The 11,617-nt window shown below is 36.6% G+C and overlaps 1 protein-coding gene across 1 annotated transcript; it reads left to right on the forward strand.

Annotated features, from left to right (window-relative positions):
- Window positions 1-1,019: 1,019 nt before the first annotated feature.
- LOC125664112 (uncharacterized) lies at window positions 1,020-10,856 on the forward strand. Its single transcript, XM_056152661.1, has 7 exons — window positions 1,020-1,124; window positions 1,654-1,776; window positions 1,882-2,123; window positions 2,314-2,413; window positions 2,504-2,626; window positions 3,898-3,982; window positions 8,620-10,856. The coding sequence occupies exons 1-7, from the start codon at window positions 1,022-1,024 to the stop codon at window positions 9,209-9,211; spliced, it is 1,368 nt and encodes a 455-aa protein (XP_056008636.1). The 5' UTR covers window positions 1,020-1,021; the 3' UTR covers window positions 9,212-10,856.
- Window positions 10,857-11,617: the final 761 nt, after the last annotated feature.

Here is an 11,617-nt window from a genome sequence, read left to right on the forward strand (position 1 = left end):
ACCTTTGTTTCACAATAACAGTAATTCATTTTACATCTATAAACCCTGATTGACACAGTGCGTTTGGTACCATGCATGTACTTAAACATTGTATATGTACATAGTTGTACAAGATATTTACCAGTGGCGGATTTAAGGGGGCGCAGCCGGCGCTCCCCCCATAAATTTTCAAAATTAAGGTAAACCGTGGTCTCATGTTTAGGAAAATGTAAACGGTAAAAGAAGCAATAATTTCTTCCACTCTCAGAGAAATGAATGACAAAATCTTTTGATTTATTAAAAAAAAAAATTATTGGGAGAACTTACATTTTTTCCAAAAATCCTTGAAATTTGCATCATTTATTAGTCTCACCTTATTAAAATGACAGAAAATAGTAAAAAAAAAATTAACATGACTACTTAGGAGACATATTTCAGGCCCTATAAAATCTGTAAAATCCAGGACCTTCCGGGGGGCTTCCTGGGCCCCCACCAGGGATTCGTCCTTGCCTCATAAACTTGCGCCCCTTAACCACAAGTCCTAGATCCGCCCCTGTTTACTACCATGGTTTCGGTATTTTAGGATAAACAAGTCATTCTGGTATATACATTACTATATAAGGAACAAGGTGTGTTTGTGAAACATAAATGCCCCCGATAATGGCCAATTCCAAAGATGTCCAAGGTGACAAGGACAAATATATTGGCATCTTGTCGCAAGAAATGTTCGTGTGCAATGTGAAAGCTCTAATATTTACCATTTAGAAGTTATGATCAATATCAAGTTTTTTAAACGTAGGTCAAATGCCAAGGTCAAAAGGTTTAGTGTCCAAGGAGAGGTCTTGTCACAAGGAATATTTAAATAATTTTAAAACATTGATGGATTTACTGTATTACAGAAATGACTTCAGTTATTGTTTAAGATAAATTTAAGTCAACCACATGAGTTATAGATTCACCGATACAGACGCGCTCGAATTCAAATAACACAGGGTTCACCGATGGCATGTTATTTCTGAAAGGACTCTAGCTATTTTTAAAGATGAAATGCCTCAGCGCATTCCCGTTTCATTTAAATATGGCGATCAGCTCAACTTTGGAGTTTGTTTTGTGGATAGGTTTGATTCTTAGCTGTGTGGGAAAAGGTATGCACAACGGCGTAAATGACTTATCAAATAATAACTTGTAGAGAATTGCGAAATTAGGAATGCCAGTTAACATGTACAATGTTGCTAATTGATGTGGAAATGTTATAGATTTGCCGACTGTTTCTGCATATTGGATGCGGGTCGTTGCCGCCGTTTATTTCCATTTAATTGATCCGTTCAATTTTAAGGAATCGTTTATTCACGACGCATTTCTGGAACATACGAAATATGTTAGGATTACATAAACTGATTAGTTTGTTAGATATATATTCATGACGTGAAGAAAATCGAATATATTTACTTTTTAACACGGAAGTGAAATGATGGCTCGTGAATATGACGTGACACCTTGGTCGTAGAAATATCTCTTATACAAAGTTGTGAACTTATAAATATGCTTTCATTACACATAGCTTTCACTCTTCTTTCTTTTCAAATAGATGTATGGTAATTACTAAATCCACGTGTTATTGATGTTCAAAGTTGAAAAATAAAATCTGAAAACTGTGTACTGCAATTGTTGTAGTGGAGAGTATAGGGTGTGGATTTGAAAATGGGGATGTTTGTGGATGGACCAACGACAACTTCACCGTGTACAAGTACAAAAGTCCGCTCCAGAATTCAGGACCAGACAAGGCTTTTGAAAAAGGTTTGTTTACAATAACAAAATCCAAACATAGCATTACAAAATGTATATGCTTGGACATAAACGTCAAGTTTTTAATATTTTTTTTTTATTTTTTGATTCGATCAGATTACTACGCCTATTTCTATGGAAGCTCTGCTGAGTCTCCTGGTGCATTTTTACAATTTTCTTTATCGAAGAGCGATGGAGATTGTTTATTTATGGCTTACCATATGTGGGGATCCCAAATGGGAAGCCTCTCCGTGTATGTCATAGAAGGTGAGAAGGTATCAGTGACTGCATTTTCTGGTGACCAAGGAAACAAGTGGCACTGTATAGGGATCGACCTTCTGCTGCAGGGCCCATCCACGGTATCGTACTAGTACTCAGAAATCCTAATTTCTCATAAGAACCTGCAACAGACAATTTACATTAAAATGTTTAATTGCATATCATACGTACCTGGGTTACAAGCAAATGAAACATTTTCTTTTATGAATTGACTGTATATGTTTCTTGAGTTCATTGAATTCATGTCTTCCTGATAATCGGTTTACTTAGGTCACAATACAGGCCATACGAGGGACTGGACTACTCAGCATCATAGGAATTGATGATATTCGCGTTTTCCATTCCCAAGGGATCCCATGTAACAAATACAGTAAGTACACCTATGTGAATCTTTGTTTGTAAATGTCAATGTATACTTCACTCTCTTCAATAGCACATGTATTTATTATACTTTTTATAGACTGCACTTTAACGCCAGCTAAAGATGACATCACAACACAGACGTCGTTGTCACCTTCAACATCTCTGCCAATCGACATCACAACAAATACTCGTGTGACTACGACTCAAAGCTTTTTCACAGGTACAAGTATGGTGTCCGGATAGGACCATTTGCAAAAGCGTGACTGCGCGTTAGTCACAACACGCCGTCACGTCAACAAGCAACGCGCCTTCGCGCAGACAAGCAATGCACTTTCGCGCTCTCACGACAACAAACAACGCGCCTTCGCGCTCTCACAACAACAAACAACGCGCCTTCGCGCTCTCACGCCAACAAGCAACACACCCTCGCGCCATCACGCCAAAGTGTTGCTTGTTGGCGTGACGGCGCGTTGCTTGTCTGCGCGAAGGCGCGTTGCTTGTTGTCGTGAGAGCGCGAAGGCGCATTGCTTGTTGTCGTGAGAGCGCAAAGGCGTTGTTTGTCTGCGCGAAGGTGCGTTGCTTGTTGGCGTGAGAGCGCGTTGATTGTTGGCGTGACGGCGTGTTGTGACTAACGCGCAGTCACGCTTTTGCAAATGGCCCTATCCGGACACCATATACAAGCAACCCTTGATAATGTACACTGACAGTGCGCAGCTTCCTCAGAACTTCTAAATGGATTCAGGATATAGGGCTCACGGTGGGTGTGACCGGTTGACAGGGGATTCTTACTCCTCCTAGACACCTGATCCCACCTCTGGTGTGTCCAGGGGTCCGTGTTTGCCTAACTATCTATTTTGTATTACTTATAGTAGTTATGAGATTGATCACTGTTCGTTATCCTGACCTTTCATTCATAAAACTTTTTTTAAAATCAACTACTAGCTTGTCTAATTACTGACGATTCCAATATACCAACCCAGGGAAAATGAGACGCTGTAGTCTAAAATGCAGTTTTTCTTATTAATGCAATACTAGCTCTCATGTTGATGTCGAATTTTATTTTATTATTTTTTTGTTTTGCAAAATTGTGATTTACTATTTCAATGACAGAAAAAAATAAGGTCTATAAACTTTTGTTATCAATACGTGTGTTAGAAAACCTATCCGGAGGCTCTGAATGAACTAAAATTAAATTATTGTATTCCCAGACAACAATTAATATCTATATATTAATGCTATATACCGGTATTCAATGGAACCGACATTTTTATTTTGATTAAATCATAAACTTAATATTAATTTCGTCAGTGATTATGGTTAAAGTTACATATAAAACTATCGTAAAAGTACATTTTTACAACAAAATACAATTTTCAGATTTAGAATTTTAAAGATCCCTGTAATTGTTTCGTAGACTGTAATTGTGTTTACGTGGCGATATTGTTTGTTTCTGAGGGACACAAACCGTCATTTCTTCCATTCTATCCACAGAGAACTTACCACTTATAGCAGGCGTACCGGGAGGCCTCGTCGTCTTCGTCATAATCGCGGGCATCTTGATCGTTGTTTGTCGAAGGTGAGTACTAAGAATGTGATCGCTAGACCTTATTTGAGTAATAATTAAATCATTCTCAGTACTGCTAAATCATACGGTATTCAGAATAGATTATTGTTGAATCATTCTTAGTTCTCACCTCAATAATTATCAATTAATTCTCAGCACTCTCTTAATTAATTGTTAAACCATTCTCAACATTATTTGAATAATTGTTAAAGCATTCCCAATACTCACTTGAATAATAGTTAAATTGTTCTCAATACTCACTTGAATAATGGTTAAATCATTCTCAATATTTACTTAAATAATTGTTAAATCATTCTCAATATTTACTTAGATAATTGCAAAATTATTTTCAGTATGACATTGAATAATTGATATATTACAAGGTTTTTTTACACAGTCAAGAAATATCTAAAACTAATTTGAACGATAGACGTTTTCCTATTTTAACCTGGAAATGTTTTAATCATTCCGAGTAATAACTTCAATGATATTGATAGCACTACATTTGAGTAATTTACATTAATTACTTTTGTCTGTTGGTGTCAACAATACACAACCAACACATGCAAATCATTGCATTAAAGAGATTGATTCACGATTTCCCCCAAAGTTCTGTCTTTCAATTTTAATGATCAAAATATACTGGCTAATGTGTTTGGAAGGTTTCATAAAAAATAGGGTGATACATCATGACAGAAGCTCATCATATTTGTTGTGTAAACAAAGATTTGGGTATGTTATTGTATACAACAGCTTGCAAAAAGGTATGGTTATTGATCTAAGGTTGCGATATATCACATTTCAAGTATTCTTTAGGTAAAATATGCAATGTAAACGTCGGATTTGTGTCTGTGCAAAATTAGGACGTTTTAAGTTACAGCATTCCAATAGTTTGTTAGCATAAACTAAGCTGAGGCTTGTTTACATAACACAGAGTTAAGACTAAAATATTGCTCTTATCCTTGCATCAGGAGGGTCTAAAATTTGGTTGTCAACTTTCAATGAGTTATATTTTTAATTTTCGACATCAAATATATCTATTTCAAAACATGGGAACCAATCCATTCAAATAAATGCAGAATAATGTATTCTAAAATCATGGACATGTAAATGTTTAATTTACATACAAGCATGTAGATTATGTATCAATGATAACCTTTCTGCACTTAAAATACACAAATATTCATCATATAGACATTTGGAGTGGAAATGAACAATCTATGGTTATGAAATGCAGGTGTTTTTAAAAATCAGTGCTTTGTTGAAAAATGAAAACCACATTAAATAATTCACAATTTAATCACTTCTATTTTGACATGGTAATGGCATGGATATTGGCAGTTTATTAGATGAAATAGAAACTGTATAACCATGCAGATATATCTTATTGATTAAAATATCCTTCGGCTACTAAATAAATTCCTTTCCAAGCCATTTCTGAATTTGAATTGATATAATAAATGTTAACTGGACACAGTTAAGTAACAATTATACAATACATTTGGAAAAGCATTGAACTAGTACCTACTTACAGTATTGATAGCATCTTATTCTCAAAGGCCGGGGAGCTAGCTTCCTCTCAGAAACTGCAAATGTAAAAAAAAAAAAAAAAAAAAAAAGCATTCTGTAGCTGAAACATAAACTGTTGATTGCGTTCAATCCCTCCTTTTGGGGGCCGTCGGGGTATAACTTTTTAAATAGTGAGATTTAAAAAAAAATCTAATCTTTGCCCCGGAATATGAAAAAGTGAAGATAAAAAGCAATGATTAATTCAAAATTCCTATAAAGAATACAAAATTATGAGTAAGACAATCACGGATCCCTTGACATAAATGAAATGAAATCAAGATCCAAGGAGGAGTAAGCATCCCCTATTGACAGATAAAACCCGCCCTATGTATTGATCAGCTACACGGAGTAATCCGTAGTCTAAATCGGTATGTAACTAACTGTCTAACAATTGGTATGAAATATGTCAGACAGCATTCAACCTCATGTCAGGTTGTATTTCTCAATTAGATCATTATAACAACAGTACAATTTGCGTAATGCCGACTTTAAACGAAACTGTTGAAACCCTTGTAACATCAACTTCTTTGTCAGTAGCCTGCCTTGATGTAAACACTGATCTTGCATAAAACAAGCTCTTGCGTATCGAATCAGTCGAGAGACAGAAACACCACATGCGGATAATAATAGAATATTACTACATCAATATGGGATGTTGACGATACAGAAGTTGAAGTCATCCCGTTTGTCATAAAACTAAGTAGTTAGTTTGCCGTCAATATATATGTTCAATAAAATATCTAAATATGAGTTAACATAAAGAAGAATGATCGTGTAAACGGAGTTATCCGTAGTCAAAATCAGTGTGCCAAGAACGGTCTACCAATTGGTATAAAATACGTCAGACAGCATTTGACCCAATGATAGGTTGTATTGGCAAACTAGATAGTTATACCGACCATAGAATTTGCGAAATGCTAATTTTAAATGAGACTGTTGAAACCCCCACACCATCAACTTGTTTGTCAGTAACCTGCCTCGAATAAACAAAAAACTGACCATACACAGAACAAGCTCTTGCGTATCGAATCAGTTGAGAGATATAAACATGTAAAAATTACATATTGGTTTCTACCAAATAAAATGCCCTTGACTTATGATTCCCACGACAAGGGTTCAGTAACTGGAGCGAAGCTATTTTGGTACTACTTAGAAATGTAGGTGAAAAGTGGTCATATGGTTGTTGAGGGTAAGAATTAAAAGACAGACAATAGACGACACACATCGATGGAAGAATGCATCTAGCAGCGTATCACATTTGAATTCAATATCCATAAAATTTTCATAAAATACTTATGGTAGTTAACAACATCGTATATCATTGTAATAGTAAAATTGTTCAACTTGGAGGATTGTTGTCAGATTGATGAGATGTGTATCAGGTACTGCGTCAGAAAAATAATCTGTTAAGGGTTCAGTAGAAGTCAGGAAATATACAGGATTACTAGAAGTCAGGAAATAGGAGGATTGTTGTCAGATTGATGAGATGTGTATCAGGTACTGCTTCAGAAAAATAATCTGTTAAGGGTTCAGTAGAAGTCAGGAAATAGGAGGATTGTTGTCAGATTGATGAGGTGTGTATCAGGTACTGCTTCAGAAAAATAATCTGTTAAGGGTTCAGTGGGAATGATGCAAAGCCTTGGATCGAAAATATTAGCTCGAGGAAGTTATGATTGTTAAGAGATAGAGATGGTATTTAACATTTGTACTGTGGACTATACACAAATGTCGCTATGATGCAGACAAAGTGAAAATAACAAACAGTGACGAATCTCATGTATACCAAATTCAGAGTAAGGCAAACACAGACCCCTTGACACCCCAGAGGTGGGATCAGGATTTTAGGAGGGCTAAGCATCCCTTGTTGATCGGTATCACCCACCGTAATCCCTATATCTATAAACAAAACATTAAAGTATTTATCATTAGTCTGCTTATAAAGATAAACGAGGAAATTAAACATATATAATTCATCAATTAATTATACAGAAGCTAAGACTGTATTGAAATATTCGTGGATATGGAGACAACTCAGGAGAGGACAATTTAGGGTCCACAAGAACTACTAAATTACAGCGTCCGGTAAGAGCAGTAGAAACGCAATCCCTTTGGACCTTTCCGACCCGGATTCGTTCCTCGTTATCACCGGTGGGCCTATGTTACAGATTTTGGAGGTCGTTCACCTGGGTACCTGGGCTTCCTCCGGTTTATTCCTCTCGGAATAGTTCCCTCACTCCAACATATGTGCCATATTAGATCAAAACCCCATTCAACATAACTTATCGAACCTAAATGGGGTATACTGGAACACATTGTTTTCCATGTATTCCTGACATTTATCTATATTTGGTAGCCGTTGTAAACCACTTTCATACGATTCCTGATTAATTCTAAACATCTTAGTAAATCTAAAAATTCATGATAATTTCCGTCTTGCACCTTTATGATTTCAACTTATCCATCGTCAACTTACCGTATTTATGTACAGAATGTAGCAATATTCCATTTACCACCTCAATATGGTGTCTATATCTCTCAACTGATTCGATACGCTAAAACTTGTTCTGCGTATGAACAATTTTTAAATCGAGGCAGGCTACTGACCAACAAATTGATGGTGCAGGGGTTTCAACAGTCTCGTTTAAAGCCAGTATTTTGCAAATTTTACGGTTGTTATTACGATCCAATTACTAATACGACCTATCATTGTGTCAAATGTTATCTGGGGTTTTTCATGCCGATTGTTAGGCCGTTCTTGGCACACTGATTTTTACTACAGGTAACTCTGTTTACCTGATCAGGATATAGGGATCACGATGAGTGTGACCGGTTAACAGGGGTGCGTCTCCTACTCAGCTCCTGCTCCCACCTCTGGTATGTCCAGGGATCCGTATTTGCCTAACTCATTATTTTGTATTCCTAGTAGGAGTTAAGATTTTGATCACTGTTCGTTATCTTCTCCTTTCATTCAAACACTCTTGCCTTGAGTTTAGCCCTTTGCCTCTGAGACTTATCAGATATTTATCATACATTATTCTAACTTGAGATCAGTTCATTTTGGATTTCCTTTTCTTTAACAGAAATAAGGAAAAGGAAGAGGATAAATTTCCTGAGATGGTGCTGCAAGGTCAACAAGCAATTATTAATCGATATCGATCGCTCCCGAATAATCGACTTCATCCTGATGAAGAAGTCTATGATGAGATAAAGGAAGGTCCTGAATATTCATACGCTGACACGCGGGAAGTGTTAGACAACAAAGGTTACCTAAAAAATGAAAGTGTGTCCAACGATTATTTGCATCCCATTAGCGACGGCTATTTGACTCCTCAGTCTGTCAACGATATGGGTCAAAATGGTGACCCGTATCTGAAACCACTCTCTCGTCAAGACAAAAACACGGGCAATCGGGACGAAAATTACACCATTCTTCCCGCCATCACACTCCCCATTGACAAAGTCAATGCCGGTTATACAAAAAAGCTTGCTTCGTCAACAATGAGCAATGACTATGTGGAAGCAAAGAATTTAAATATTCCTCATAAACCTGGCAAGAAAATTTCAATCAGCGATCAGGGAGATGTTATGTACTTTGACATTTCAAAAAACATGTCGCACAAGAACGTAGATTCCGAAAACGGAATATACTTGTCCCTGTCCCAAATGAAGTGAGAATTTCATTAACGATATACATGTATACGCGAGAGTTTGTACATGTATACGCGAGAGTTTGTACATGTATACGCGAGAGTTTGTGACAACAATATTTCGGTCAGACTCACAGTACTTTGATTGGTAAATATTTGGCTGTTAATTCGACATTTGATTTGATTCCACAATAAGTGTTCATAATTTTGACAAGTGTAACTGAAAAGAAAAAAGTTAAATGGCTATTTCTTCCGAAGACATTCATGGGTCGTTGTGTGATCTGCTTGCTTTTCTAGATACATAATTAGTACTAACATACTGCATAATCACTAACATTACTACTAAAACGTAGACAATGTTAACGAGATAAAAAGGGGTTTATGATTGAAATGATAATTTACCATTTTAATAAAATATGTATTATATATTGTATGTACCATACATCAAGGAAGACAATTTCAACTACTGTAAACAACTTCTTATTTGTACAAATCAGGCATACATCATGATATACATTCATAGACACGTGTCTGATTAATGCAAATATTAGATTTAGGAACTGTATACAGTGAAAGTTGACATGCAACGGGAGATAGATATTTTGTCGTAATAAACAATGTGTCGAAAAAAACAATGAAAAATATCTATAATAAGTTGATTGATTGATTGAATATTGTTTAACGTCCCTCTCCAGAGTACATAAATTTCACTCATATGGCGAAGGGCTAAAAAAATGCAGGCCTATTCTCGGCGCTTATGGCTTTTGAGCAGGGAGTGATCTTTATCGTGCCACACCTGCTGTGACACGGGGCTTCGGTTTTTGCGGTCTGATCCTAAGGTCACCTCTTACGACAAGCAAGGGGTACTGAGGGCCTATTCTAACCAGGATCCCCACGGGATTAAGATATGGATCAAAATGCTTAGTGAAACGGATTACACAGATGTCGGAGTAGGTAGTTTTCATTGTATTTGTTTATATTGATATTATTATCATTTAGGTATCGGTGTGATTCTTTAGTGATGGTGATAGATTTCTCACCACTAATGTAAATTGTATGTATAGTACAGGGAGGTGGTCCGTCTGAATCAAGAGTATTCTATTTCATACAACTGATCTATATTAGTTGTCACGGGCACATGCTCAGCTCACAATACAGTGTACCATCTGGTATATCAAACCCGATGTAATTATATAATGAGATTCACTACGGTATTTCATGATGTGCATCTATCTACTGGGCCAAGAATCATTAAAAAAAAATGACATCATTGTCACGAAAGGTGAAGAAAACGAACAGTGATCAATCTCCTATAAGCTCCTGTAAGCAAACTCCTATAAGCTATACAAAACAGATAGTTAGGCAAACACGGACCCCTGGATATACCAGAGGTCATTTCATGTTCTGTAGTTCTATACTCTCACGGTGATGATAAATCATACACATTCATTGCTTCTTTATCGTTGCATGTTGAAGCAAATAGAGAAATACTCTATGGAAAGTTGTCAGTGATATAATTGTTGAGTACAGCTACAATTTATTGCAATAAAGACCTAATTATATGTATAAACTTTTATATGGAATATCTGCTGTATATCATCGTGTAAAGATTGTTTTTATAACGTGTCTGATATTAATGGTGGAAAATTGCAAATAAAAAGGTAACAAATTTCAAGGTCTACGAAGAATACAAAATTAATAGAGGGACAAAAACGGACCTCTGGATATACCAGAGATGGGATCATGAGCCTAGGAGGAGTAATCATCCCCTGTTAACCGGTCATGCCTACTGTGAGCCTTATATCTTGATCAGGTAAACTACGTAATCCATCCTCAATATCATTAGGTAAACAAAGGGCTAACGATGGTTTAAAAAGCCTCAGACAGCATTCCACTTAATGCCAGACAGATTGTAGTCGCTAATTGTGTCATGTAGCGACATCAGAATTTCCAACATGATGACTTTAAACGAAACTGTTGAAACCCCTGTAACCTCAACTTATTTGTCAGTAACCTACCTCGATTAAATAACTGTTCATATGCATAACATGATTTCGCATATCGAATTGGTTGTAAGATTAATGCAGGTGTTAATGGAATTTTGCTATATAAATATTGGAAATTGACGGTGGCAAAGGTTATGAAAGGTGAAGATAACGAACAGTGATGTCATCCCATTTATCATCAACTTGAGTTGTTAGTTTACCATTAACATGCCCCGTGGGGATCCAGGTTAGAATAGGTCCTCAGTACCCCTTGCTTGTCGTAAGAGGCGATTTAATGGGCGGTCCTTTGGATAAGACCGCAATAACCGAGGCCCCGGATCCCTACCTGCTCAAAGGCCGTAAGCGCCGAGCAAAGGCCTAATTTCTGCAGCCCTTCTCCGACAATGGTGACGTCTCCATATGAGGGAAAAATTCGCAAGCGGGAC

This window comes from Ostrea edulis, chromosome 1, assembly GCF_947568905.1.
Source record: "Ostrea edulis chromosome 1, xbOstEdul1.1, whole genome shotgun sequence".
Taxonomy (NCBI): domain Eukaryota; kingdom Metazoa; phylum Mollusca; class Bivalvia; order Ostreida; family Ostreidae; genus Ostrea; species Ostrea edulis.

Excerpts from the sequence above, each read along its gene's own strand:
- LOC125664112 (XM_056152661.1), top strand. The coding sequence starts at position 1,022 with ATGAAATGCCTCAGCGCATTCCCGTTTCATTTAAATATGGCGATCAGC. Across the intron at positions 1,125-1,653 it reads TCTTAGCTGTGTGGGAAAAG|TGGAGAGTATAGGGTGTGGA; the intron begins GTATGCACAACG and ends CAATTGTTGTAG. Across the intron at positions 2,124-2,313 it reads TGCTGCAGGGCCCATCCACG|GTCACAATACAGGCCATACG; the intron begins GTATCGTACTAG and ends CGGTTTACTTAG.